At 40.9% G+C, this 13,811-nt stretch overlaps 1 protein-coding gene across 2 annotated transcripts in view; it reads right to left on the reverse strand.

The window, feature by feature from the left end:
• Positions 1 to 13,811, reverse strand: part of dock2-like (dedicator of cytokinesis protein 2) — a 399,373-nt gene that overhangs the window by 176,801 nt on the left and 208,761 nt on the right. For both annotated transcript variants that reach the window (XM_072912417.1, XM_061930395.2), the window contains exon 25: positions 11,763 to 11,905. In XM_072912417.1, the coding sequence (XP_072768518.1) occupies positions 11,763 to 11,905 (143 nt within the window). The remainder of the gene's footprint in view (positions 1 to 11,762; positions 11,906 to 13,811) is intronic.

Consider the following 13,811-nt stretch of genomic DNA (forward strand, 5'->3'; position numbering starts at 1 on the left):
TGACGTCACGACTAGAGATGTCCGATAATGGCTTTTTTGCCGACATCCGATATTGTCCAACTCTTAATTACTGATACCGATATCAACCGATACCGATATATACAGTAGTGGAATTAACATATTATTATGCCTAATTTTGTTGTGATGCCCCGCTGGATGCATTAAACCAGTGTTTTTCAACCACTGTGCCGCGGCACACTAGTGTGCCGTGAGATACAGTCTGGTGTGCCGTGGGAGATTATCTAATTTCACCTAATTGGGTTAAAAATATTTTTTGCAAACCAGTAATTATAGTCTGCAAATTATGTGTTGTTGTTGAGTGTCGGTGCTGTCTAGAGCTTGGCGGAGTAACTATGTCATACTCTTTCATATCTATAGGTGGAAGCAGGCAGCTAATTGCTTTTTTAGATGTCGGAAACAGCGGGAGGCAGTGTGCAGGTAAAAAGGTGTCTAATGCTTAAACCAAAAATAAACAAAAGGTGACTGCCTTTAAGAAAAGGCATTGAAGCTTAGGGATGGCTATGCAGAATGAAACTAAAACTGAACTGGCTACTAAGTAAACAAAAACAGAATGCTGGACGACAGCAAAGACTTACTGTGGAGCAAAGACCGCGTCCACAACCTACATCCCGAACATAACATGACAATCAACAATGTCCCCACAAAGAATGATAAAAACAACTGAAATATTATTGATTGCTAAAACAAAGTAGATGTGGGAAATATCACTCAAAGGAAGACATGAAACTGCTACAGGAAAACACCAAAAAAAGAGAAAAAAACACCAAAATAGGAGCGCAAGACAAGAACTAAAACACTACACACAGGAAAACACCAAAAAACTCAAAATATGATATGACAGGTCATGAGACAAGAGCTATAGTGATGCATGCTTGGTTATGGTTTAAATTCATATCCAACAATAGTGACAACAACTTTTTACTGTGAACTGAGTTTCGTTTTTTAATGATTTCTGCTGGTGGTGTGCCTCCGGATTTTTTCAACGGAAAAAATGTGCCTTGGCTCAAAAAAGGTTGAAAAACACTGCATTAAACAATGTAACAAGGTTTTCCAAAATAAGAGAACAACTTCAACTCAAGTTATGGAAAAAAGTGCCAACATGGCACTGCAATATTTATTATTGAAGTCACAAAGTGCATTCTTTTTTTTTAACATGCCTCAAAACAGCAGCTTGGAATTTGGGACATGCTCTACCTGAGAGAGCATGAGGAGGTTGAGGGGGGCGGAGTTGGTTGGGGGTTTAATTGTAGCGTCCCGGAGGAGTTAGTGCAGCAAGGGGTTCTGGGTATTTGTTCTGTTGTGTTTATGTAGTGTTACGGTGCAGATGATCTACCGAAATGTGTTTGTCATTCTTGTTTGGTGTGGGTTCACAGTGTGGCGCATATTTGTAACAGTGTTAAAGTTGTTTATACAGCCACCCTCAGTGTGACCTGTATGGCTTTTGACCAAGTATTCGTTGCATTCAATTGTGTGTGTGAAAAGCCATAGATATTATGTGACTGGGCCGGCACGCAAAGGCAGTGCCTTTAAGGTTTATTGGCGCTCTGTACTTCTCCCTACGTCCGTGTACACAGCGGCGTTTTAAAAAGTCATACATTTTACTTTTGAAACCGGTACCGATCATTTTTAAATCGATACCGATAATTTCCGATATTACATTTTAAAGCATTTATCGGCCGATAATATCGGCAGTCCGATATTATCGGGCATCCCTAGTCACGACGTTGCACACACTCCAGTGTTTACGGAAGTAAACATGGCTTCAACTCTCGTTAGTCTCAGTATTGGCGTATTTGTGGCAATTTCAAGGATTTTGTGCAATTAAAGTCAACATTTTTTAGACCGAATTATTGCGCGGCGAAGATTAAGAAAAAATGAGGAAAAGCATTTTGGCTCTTGCAGTTTTACGGGATGATTTGATTCGATGTCTAGTTGAAGAGTGCGTCTGCAGCAAGCAGTGGTGGAACTTTCATGTGAGTTCCTAAAACAGCCGTTTTCTGCTCTGTTGTCAACTATTTATTTTGTTATTGGTGACTTTCTGGTCGGATGAATGCAACCGAGTGTTCACTTTGCGGACGTATCGCATATATCAGTGTTTTTCAGCCACTGTGCCGCGGCACACTAGTGTACCGTGAGAGGGACATTCAGACTTTACTTCAATCAATAACGGAGCAGCATCTCCTCATCCGTGGCTCACTAGTGCAACAACAACGCCCGAAATGTGTCCTGTGAAAAATTGTCCGACCGGAGCTCTCTATTAACTAAAGTTCCTTGGGTGAATAATGTAAACTCACTACACCGGTATGTTTTAGTGCTTTCATGGCGAGTTTACTGACAGATATAAGTAAGAACTTTACACTACTTTATATTAGAAATGGCAACAGCGGAGGATGAATGTCACATAACAAGAAGATAGAGAAAAAGAAGAAGCTTATCGACTACGGTGTCAACATGGACTACAAAGGCGGATTTTTCAGGATTCATGCAGATCCCAAATACAGATCAGCACGTACCACAAGGTAAGAAAAGCTGGGTTTTTTTGGATAATATTGCAAAACAAAACGCCAGATAATATGTCTTACCTTATACACACAACATAATAATACTCCTATGTTGAAGCACAGTACAATCCATCAAGCGGTGCGGCTTCATAGCTTACCAAAGTCCTACTAAAACATTTTGATAGATTTTTGAGCGCCTATATATTCAATGGAACATTTAAAGTTTTGGTGATGTTTACCTGAGTCATATTGCAGTCTACACATATTTCTTACGTGTGACTGCCATCATATTGCAGTCTACACATATTTTTTATGTGTGACTGCCGTCTACTGGTGAGATATATGATTTCACCATGTACCAAATAAAATTGCTTCGAGGTCGGTAAGCACAACGCAAATTATTCCGTACATTAGGCGGACCGGGTTATATGGTGCAGTGTCGAGTTTTGAGAAAATTAAAGTATTTTAAGTGCGCCTTATAGTCCGAAAAATACGGTAGAACCCATGAGCAAGTGTGCCTAATCAAATGACCCTAATGCCGAGAGTCTCATATGAGACAGTGTGCAAAAGTGGTGAGTCACAGCTTTTATAGACTAATACATGAGAGTATTTGTCGGTGTCATGTCATTTTCACCCGTCCGCATCTTCCAGTATGCACTTCACCCGACGTAAATCCTCGCCGTCGTCATTAATTGCATCGTTTTTTTGCCTTCAGTGTCTCTCTGCTAAAAAAGCTGATGACTCATTACTGCTAAGCACACCAACAGAGCTGCAAGAGCAAAACCTTTCCTTCAAAGGCTCGGCAGATTGTCAACAACTCGCGGGAGCAATTAAAAAAAAAGAGAAAAATAAAGAAACTGGTGAGGAGTGTGTGGTCAGTGTACAGCTCCACACGCATAATTCCAGTGGGTCAGGACCTGCTGCACTGCACTACTGGATGATGAAGGACAGAAAGACTGAAGGTTATTTGCTCTACTCTTTAAGATGCAGGGCCTCTGTTTCAAGACTAAACTGAACTAAAAATACAAATAGACTCACGACTAACTGGCTGCATAAATGATAATTGTTCCACTTCATGGTGCAATTATTATCTTTTTCAGATAACATGGAGCCTGCTGCTGCTTTATATTCATTTAAAAATGTCTGACTAGCCAGGAATATGATATTCATCTGCAGTTCTGCTGGCAATAATACCGTATTTTTAGGACTATAAGTCGCACCGGCCGAAAATGCATAATAAAGAAGGAAAAAAACATATATAAGTTGCACTGGAGTATAAGTCGCATTTTTTTCTTTCTGCTGCTCGATTGTCGTTTTCTGCTGCATATTTCACTACGTCCAGCTTGTAACCTGCAGCATATGATTTCCTTTTCGGTGCCATTTTTGTTCAGCCCTTCTCAGTTTTTATAAGCAGTGACGTGCAGTCACTAGAGGCAGGTGAGGCAGGGGCCTCACCTGCCATCATGGAAAGAAAAAAAATGTAAAAAGAAAAAAAAAAATTTAATTGTTATATGTATCCAGTGATTATACTATAAAGTTATTTTCCATTTAACTTCACCAGTTTTAGATTATTTTTATTCAAAATCGCTGAATTTTCACATTTGCCGTTCAAATACTGAGAAGAGACGGTGCGGTGAACAGCAGCCAGTTGAGGCACGTCACTCAGTGCCTCAACATGGATTCCGGACTCGGCTAACTGCTGGCCTGCTGTGCAGTGAGACTGTATTGCTATATGAACTATATTATACATTTCCATAGTTTAGTTAGCTGAGGTATATAATGTACAGTGTATTTTGTCAACAACTGTATGTGTGTAACGTATTTCTTGTGCTGAGCGATCATAAAACTGCAAAAGACGCACTGGCTGAGGCTCCAGTAATCCCGCCTCCTGCACCCCCGCCGTCGAATTGTTATATCAACTAAAGCCCACACTTAAACTTTCCACGTGCAAGATTGAATCTATTTAAAAAAATTATTTCATAAGAAGCCAAAAAGTGCAAAAACAATAATGTTCGTGTTGGAGGAGTTGTGAATGACTGCAGGGACACAACATTAGGTACACCTGCAGCCTGCAGGTGTATCTAATTCACAACTCCTCCAACACGAACATTATTGTTTTTGCACTTTTTGGCTTCTTATTAAATAACTTTTGTAACCTATTTTCATGGGCTTTCCTCTTTGTGATGTTAAGTTCCTGTTATGCGCTGTTATACAGTTTATGCCTCGAGCTCTTATTTTGAAGGCGCTAAGAGCGGAAGTGATGACATGGGGTGGAGCGGAAGTTTTTGAAAGAAGGTAAATAAAGTGGTCCTCGTGTAAACTGGAGCCTCCGTGTTTGTTATTTTGTAGTTTCATACAGTATAGGCGACATTTATAAACCCTCGGTTACACTTTTTTAAATAGATTCAATCTTGCACGTGGAAAGTTTAAGTGAGGGCTTTAGTTGCGGCGCATTGACTTAATTTCTAAGTAAAGGTAAGACCATAATAACGTTTTTTTTTATTAAATGTGCTTTTTTGTGTGCTACAGTTTGTATGTGTAAAGTTAAAGTTAAGTTAAAGTACAAATGATTGTCACACACACACTAGGTGTAATGAAATTTGTCCTCTGCATTTGACCCATCCCCTTGTTCACCCCTGGGAGGTGAGGGGAGCAGTGGGCAGCAGCGGCGCCGCGCCTGGGAATCATTTTTGGTGATTTAACCCCCAATTCCAAACCTTGATGCTGAGTGCCAAGCAGGGAAGAATGCTGGTATGAGCTTTTAAACATAACCCGTTAACTGCTACCAATCAAATGGTGAATAAGATACTCTTTAGGGTTCATATGTTTGTAAATCTGACTGTGATGAAGTCAGTGCCTCACCAGCCATCAACCTCACCGCACGTCACTGGTTACCGCCAATGTTGAAATGATCAATTTTCATAGGTATGGAAGTAGCAGGTAGCAATGTTCCCTCGAAGGTGTGCGCCTGTGCAATTGCGCACTGCTCAAGCGTCCTCTGCGCACCGCAAATCTATGCCACGCACAAAATCAAATAAAAAAAATAAGCGCATAACAATTTTCGACACGACACGGACACGACAGAGAAAACAGTTTTCGTCATCATTGTTCAAATATTGTAACGTCTGTCGAGATGCTTTGAGGACATGAATTCCATCCATCACTTTACTGAGCAAAACTCTTTATTGTCGGCCATAAACACATCACCAAAACATTAGTAAAAAAAATGATATCCAGCAAAAGTGTTCATTTTCTGCAGTAGTGAAGTGAAGTGAAGTATATTTATATAGCGCTTTTCTCTAGTGACTCAAAGAGCTTTACATAGTGAAAACCAATATCTAAGTTACATTTAAACCAGTGTGGGTGGCACTGGCAGCAGGTGGGTAAAGTGTCTTGCCCAAGGACACAACGGCAGGGACGAGGATGGCTGAAGCGGGGATCGAACCTGGAACCCTCAAGTTGCTGACACGGCCCCTCTACCAACCGAGCTATACCGCCCCAAAGTACAAACCAGACCAAAAGCAACTTTGTTATATCAACAGCAGCCGCTCGCTCTTTCTCACTTGCACCAACACATGCACTTATGGCACTTAGCCAGTGATGCGTTTACAGCCACACAAAAAGTCGGACAACTCCAACACCACACGTAAAGTGTAATTCCAGGTCGTTACACTATGATTTACCAATCAAATGTGTGCTTATTCTAGTGTCATTTGTTAGGAATCTTAATTTATAAATATTAATCATGAAATGCTGTTAGTATATTAAATAAATACTAATAAAAATATATTTTTTACAAACAGTAAGTTGCAGGAATGTACACGTGATCCCCTGCTTACATCTCATTGTGCAACATGTGAATGTTTTAACGGGAAATAAATGCAATGTCTGAAAGGGGTACAAATTATTTCCAAAGCAGGACCTCCACCCAGACAAACAATACAAGCACACAGTTCATGAAAAACAATATTTGTTGTTAATGTCATTGTAAGTGGGCCTAAACACTTATATTAGAAATGGAAATGACTGCTGTCATTTGATTATAATAATAAGAGAATGTTGTCTGTCTATCTGTGATGAGGTGAGGACTTGTCCAGGGTGTACCATGCCTTCCGCCCGAATGCAGCTGAGGTAGGCTCCAGCACCCCCCGCGACCCCGAAAGGGACAAGCGGTAGAAAATGGATGGACGGATGGAGATGTAACTTGTTATTTAGTCAGGTTTGGGACAGGTGTGCTGCTGGTGTAGCCACAGTGTGCACGTCTGATGTTGCTCACATGGACTCCACTGAATGCTCAGGGACTTTTTGCGTTTGCTCACACACATGAAAAATTAGCGGGTACATTGGCAGGTAGCATCTATTTTTTCACAATGCACTTCTACCATGACCCGCCCCCGCCAAATTTTTATTGGTTGACGTGTGTGTGTGACGATTGCTGATATACGCCTAGTCCGGGGGTCGGCAACCCGCGGCTCTGGAGCCACATGCGGCTCTTTAGCGCCGCCCTAGTGGCTCTCTGGAGCTTTTTCGAAAATGTATGAAAAAAGATGAGGGGAAAAAAATACATTTGTTGTGTTAATATGGTTTCTGAAGGAGGACAAACATGACACAAACCTCCCCAATTGTTATAAAGCACACTGTTTGTATTAAACCTGCTTCACTGATTCGAGTATTTGGCGAGCGCCGTTTTGTCCCACTAATTTTGGCGGTCCTTGAACTCACCGTAGTTTGTTTACATGTATAACTTTCTAGGACGTGTTTTATGCCACTTCTTTTTCTGTCTCATTTTGTCCACCAAACTTTTAAGGTTGTGCATGAATACATAGAGGTGAGTTTTGTTGATGTTATTGACTTGTGTGGAGTGCTAATCGGGCATATTTGGTCAGAGCATGACTGCAAGCTAATCGATGCTAACATGCTATTTAGGCTAGCTATATATACATATTGCATCATTATGCCTCATTTGTAGCTATATTTGAGCTCATTTAGTTTCCTTTAAGTCCTCTTAATTCAATTTATATCTCATGACACGCTATCTGTATGTAATATGGCTTTTAATTTTTTTTGTGGCTCCAGACAGATTTGTTTTTGTATTTTTGGTCCAATATGGCTCTTTCAACATTTTGGGTTGCCGACCCCTGGCCTAGTCTCTTACGTGAATGAGATAAATAATATTATTTGATATTTTACGGTAATGTGTTAATAATTTCACACATAAGTCGCTCCTGAGTATAAGCCGCACCCCCGGCCAAACTATGAAAAACACTGTGACTTATTTGTCCAAAAAATACGGTAAGGAACATTACACAGTCGATGCAAACATACAACGAGTTAATACATTGTTACACGCTGCTGTTCCTGCTTTGTCTACACAATAAACTAGTGTTGTCCCGATACCAGTACCAATATGTATTTCGATACTTCTCTAAATAAAGGGGGGAACAAAAAATGGCATTATAGGCTTTATTTTAACAAAAAAATATTGCGGTACATTAAACCAGTGTTTTTCAACCACTGTGCCGCGGCCTAGTGTGCCGTGAGATACAGTCTGGTGTGCCGTGGGAGATGATCTAATTACACATATTTGGGTTAAAAACATTTTTTGAAAACCAGTAATTATAGTCTGCAAATGATGTGTTGTTGTTGAGTGTCGGTGCTGTCCAGAGCTCGGCAGAGTAACCGTGTAATACTCTTCCATATCAGTAGGTGGCAGCCGGTAGCTAATTGCTTTGTAAAGGCAGGTAAAAAGGTGTCTTATGCTTAAACCAAAAATAAACAAAAGGTGAGTGCCGCTAAGAAAAGGCATTGAAGCTTAGGGAAGGCTATGCAGAACGAAAGTAAAACTGAACTGGCTACAAAGTAAACAAAAACAGAATGCTGGACGACAGCAAAGACTTACTGTGGAGCAAAGACGGCATCCACAATGTACATCCCCGAACATGACATGACTATCAACAATGTCCCCACAAAGAAGGATAAAAACAGCTGAAATATTCTTGATTGCTAAAACAAAGTAGATGCGGGAAATATAAGACATGAAACTGCTACAGGAAAATACCAAAGACACTAAAATAGGAGCGCAAGACAAGAACTAAAACACTACACACAGGAAAACAGCAAAAAACTCCAAATAAGTCAGGGTGTGATGTGACAGGTGGTGACAGTACACCTACTTTGAGACAAGAGCTATAGTGATGCATGCTTGGTTATGGTTTGAATTCATATCCAACAATTGCGACGACTTTTTACTGTCAACTGAGTTTATGATTTCTGCTGGTGGTGTGCCTCCGGATTTTTTCAACGCAAAAAATGTGCCTTGGCTCAAAAAAGGTTGAAAAACACTGCATTAAACATATGTCTTGATCCGTGGCCCCGATCATGTTTTGTTTAGTTATGTTCTGTTAGTTTTGGACTCCCTTAGTTCCTGTTTTGTGCACCTCTGCGTTTGTTTTGGTTTCTATGGGTACTAATTGGGTTCACCTGCCTCTGGAAGTGGTCGGCACGCTCACCTGCTGTCGAGCACTAATCAGAGAGCTATTTATTCACGTTGCTCGCCACACTCTGTCTGGCTTCATTGTTTGCTATTTGCAACGGGCACGTAGGGTTATTTCTCTTTTCTATGCTTCTTGATGCCCGTGCTAAGTTTGTATCTTAGCTTCGTGTGCGATCGGCACGCAACCCTTTGGTTTGCTTCCTTTTTTTTGTATGTGTTATGATTTACGGAGATTAAATCATGTTCCTACCTGCACGCTTTGTCCGGAGTGGTCCGTCTGGATCCCGAGAGAACAAACCCCGCAGTAAGAGGCGAACCCCCACATGACAACATATGTTTATTATTGCAATTTAGTCCTTAAATAAAATAGTGACCATACTAGACAACTTGTCTTTTAGTAGTAAGTAAACAAACAAAGGCTCCTAATTAGTCTGCTGACGTATGCTGTAACATATTGTGTCATTTATACACCTATTATTTTGTACACATTATTAAGGACAAGTGGTACAAAATGAATTATTAAACTACTTGTTCATTTACTGTTAATATCTGCTTATTTCCTGTTTTAACATGTTCTATCTACACTTCTGTTAACATTTAATAATCACTTATTCTTCTGTTGTTTGATACTTTACATCAGTGGTACTTTTTTTTTTTTTTTTTTACTTTAAACATTGTCACATTATTTCATAAAACTACTATAGTTGTCTGTAGTACCCAATGTTGTGTTGTTTTTTCAAACAATATATCTTATCCAAAACTTTTTTTTTTTAAAAGACGTACAATCTTTAAATTGTGATGTTTTGGGAGGGTTAAGCACGGATTAAATTGATTTCAACTCATCGGGATACGAGTGTTTCGAGTAACAAGCTCGGTTATGGAAACAATTGAGCTGGTAAGTTGAAGCACTAAATCACTGACTAATTGGTTTAGTGGCTAACTAATTGGTCATTGATTTACTTAAAGACCAACCGACAATTAAACTTGATTGACAGACTAACTAAACAATCGACATGCTGACCAATCAAACATTTGAATAACCAATAAATTGATTAACGTGGACCCCGACTTAAAAGGGAACATTATCACAATTTCAGAATTGTTAAAACCATTAAAAATCAGTTCCCAGTGGCTTATTATATTTTTCGAAGTTTTTTTCAAAATTTCACCCGTCACGCAATATCACTAAAAAAAGCATCAAAGTGCCTGATTTTAACCATCGTTATATACACCCGTCCATTTTCCTGTGACGTCACATAGTGAAGCAAACACAAACAAACATGGCGCATAGAACAGCAAGCTATAGCGACATTAGCTCGGATTCAGACTCGGATTTCAGCGGCTTAAGCGATTCAACAGATTACGCATGTATTGAAACGGATGGTTGTAGTGTGGAGGCAGGTAGCGAAAACGAAATTGAAGAAGAAACTGAAGCTATTGAGCCATATCGGTTTGAACCGTATGCAAGCGAAACCGACGAAAACGACACGACAGCCAGCGACACGGGAGAAAGCGAGGACGAATTCGGCGATCGCCTTCTAACCAACGATTGGTATGTGTTTGTTTGGCATTAAAGGAAACTAACAACTATGAACTAAGTGTACAGCATATGAAATACATTTGGCAACAACATGCACTTTGAGAGTGCAGACAGCCCAGTTTTCATCAATTAATATATTCTGTAGTCATACCCTCATGTCAGCAGGCCAGGGAAGCTAGGGTCGATATTCTTCTCTTGATCATCTTCGGTTGCATAAGGGACGGTGTGTAAGACAAGACATCCAGGGGGTTTGTTCCCGCTCGTCTGCGGGAACAAACTGCCGCCATTTCTTGCCGTGCTAGCGAGGTCCTTTGTCCCTGAATTGCTCACACACTCCGGCAGATTCAATGGGGGTCTGGCGGCAGATTTCTTTGACTTTATCGTTGGAAATGCATCTGCTTTGAGTGTCGCAGGATATCCACACATTCTTGCCATCTCTGTCGTAGCATAGCTTTCGTCGGTAAAGTGTGCGGAACAAACGTCCAATTTCTTGTCACTTTCGCATCTTTGGGCCACTGGTGCAACTTGAATCCGTCCCTGTTCGTGTTGTTACACCCTCCGACAACACACCGACGAGGCATGATGTCTCCAAGGTACGGAAAACAGTCGAAAAAACGGAAAATAACAGAGCTGATTTGACTTGGTGTTTGAGAAAATGGCGGATTGCTTCCCGAGAGCGAATATTAGAAAGGCGTTTAATTCGCCAAAATTCACCCATTTAGAGTTCGGAAATCGGTTAAAAAAATATATGGTCTTTTTTCTGCAACATCAAGGTATATATTGACGCTTACATAGGTCTGGTGATAATGTTCCCCTTTAAACAAGTTGACAAACTTATTGGGGTGTTACCATTTAGTGGTCAATTGTTCGGAATATGTACTGTACTGTGCAATCTACTAATACAAGTTTCAATCAATCAATCAAAAACTAACATACTAATTAACCGATTGGCTGAGTGAGTAAGCAAGAAACGTACTAATTGGCAGATGGGTTTACCAGCCAACCAACTGATTAGCAGACTAATTAACTAAATGACTGACACACGAGACTGACTGACTCACTGCCTAATAGTCTTATAGACCAACTGAATCATCACGTAACTAACTAACTAACTGAACTGACTAACTGAATAATGGCCTGTTCAAATTCCAATGTGCAAGTGTACCTAATGCTTTGTTCTGCGAGTGTATTTGAGTCTTGGTCTCACCACATTGTCTCTGCTCAGGACCTCCAGAATGTTGTTGAATAACTCCAGACTTTTCTTCCTCTCATCGTGCGGCCCGTCAGACATGGTGGCCAAAGTTCTGCTCAGCTCTCGCAGCATCATTGGCAACAGCACATCTCGACACGCTGGGGAGATAAACAGTCTTTTCAAGCCTTTGGGAAAAGTCTGTCAAATACAGGAATGGCCTTAATTATCAGTGGAAGTGTTATGTTTGGCAGTGACACTGTAACCATGGCCATGGAAAATAATAAATGTAGCCCTAACCTGAGCAAATGGGAGGGGTATCAATCAAACGCTGCTCTGTCGGACACAAAGCCAACACATCAATCACCATAATGTTTCTCCCTTCCGTATTGCTCTAATTAATCCCAATCTTTAGTTCACTCACTTGTTACCTTGGTCTTAGACACTTCCTCATCACAATTAAGAAGAAAAACATAATTAGAGTCATAGTAGATTTGTGTTAAGGCTTGAACAATACATCATTGCAGCTTGCCTGATATTTAGGGTTGTGTTCAACCTTTTAGACAAAAAGGAAAATTGAGAAAAAAAGAAGAACATTTCTATCAGTTCGTAAACCCAGACAGGAAATTTTAAGAATCAAGACTAATTTTCCTGCAATTGAGTGCATTTCTACACTAGATTTTACGTTTATATTTATTCTCATATACCAGGGGTCGGCAACCCGCGGCTCCGGAACCGCATGCGGCTCTTTGATCACTCTGATGCGGCTCAGCAGCTTACTTGCTGAACCCCCCAATTTTCCCGTGAGACTTCCGGATTTCAGTGCCTCTCGCAGAAAACTCCCGGGATTTATATTCACCGATTTTCACCGTTACGGCTATAATAAGGGCGTGCCATGATGGTACAACATTTGACCCCCTCTACAATCTGTATTAACAGCATGCTGGCCCAACACTTGTTATACAATATACATCTTCTGCATGCACACATACGTGACAGCAAGGCATACTTGGTCAACAGCCACACAGGTTACACTGACGGTGGTCATATAAAACAACTTTAACACTCTTACTAATAATGCGCCACACTTTGAACCAAAACCAAACAAGAATGACAAACACATTTCGGGAGAACATCTGCACCTTAACACAACATAAACACAACACAACAAACACCCAGAATCCCATGCAGCCCTGACTCTTCCGGGCTACATTATACACCCCTGCGACCCCCCCCCCCCCCTCCGCCCTCTCTGTGCGTCGGTTGAGGTGGGCGGGGTTTGGTAGCGGGGGGGGGGGGTATATAATGTATCCCGGAAGAGTTAGGGCTGCATGGGATTCTGGGTATTTGTCCTGTTGTGTTTATGTTGTGTTACGGTGCAGATGTTCTCCCGAAATGTGTTTGTCATTCCTGTTTGGTGTGGGTTCACAGTGTGGCGCATTATTAGTAAGAGTGTTAAAGTTTGTTTCTTTTATACTGCCACCGTCAGTGTGACCTGTGTGGTTGTTGACCAAGTATGCCTTGCTGTTACTTACGTGAGCAAGCGGAAGCCCCATACAACGTGTGGCTGATCAGCCACGCTGACTATAGTGGGTGCTATATGCTGTACCATCACGCCACGCATGACGCTGACAAGCGCCATCGATATAAACCCGCGTGCCGCACCAGTTTTCAAATTCCACATAAAGGTGTGGGCAGCGTGTCTGAGACCCCTGGTTATTAGCAAAAAGCAAAAAAAAAACTTTGTATGCAGTGTTATTTCATTTAAAATTTCAAAAAAATTTTGCGGCTCCCATTGTTTTCTATGATTTGTGAAACTGGTCAAAATGGCTCTTTGAGTGGTAAAGGTTGCCGACCCCTGTCATATACCAACCTCTTTTGGCTGACTTTCAGACACATGTCCCAAAAAATGTACCACAGAATGTTTAGTTTCATTATGTGAATGCTCTAAAGCATTCACACATATGGTTTCTACACCAAAATTCATCTATTTATTCTTCTTCTCCAGATTTTGGCGTGCTCTCCCTTCCACATGTTTTACCCGATATAAACCGTCCCCTTGACAAA

The sequence above is a fragment of the Nerophis lumbriciformis genome, linkage group LG36, assembly GCF_033978685.3.
Source record: "Nerophis lumbriciformis linkage group LG36, RoL_Nlum_v2.1, whole genome shotgun sequence".
NCBI lineage: Eukaryota > Metazoa > Chordata > Actinopteri > Syngnathiformes > Syngnathidae > Nerophis > Nerophis lumbriciformis.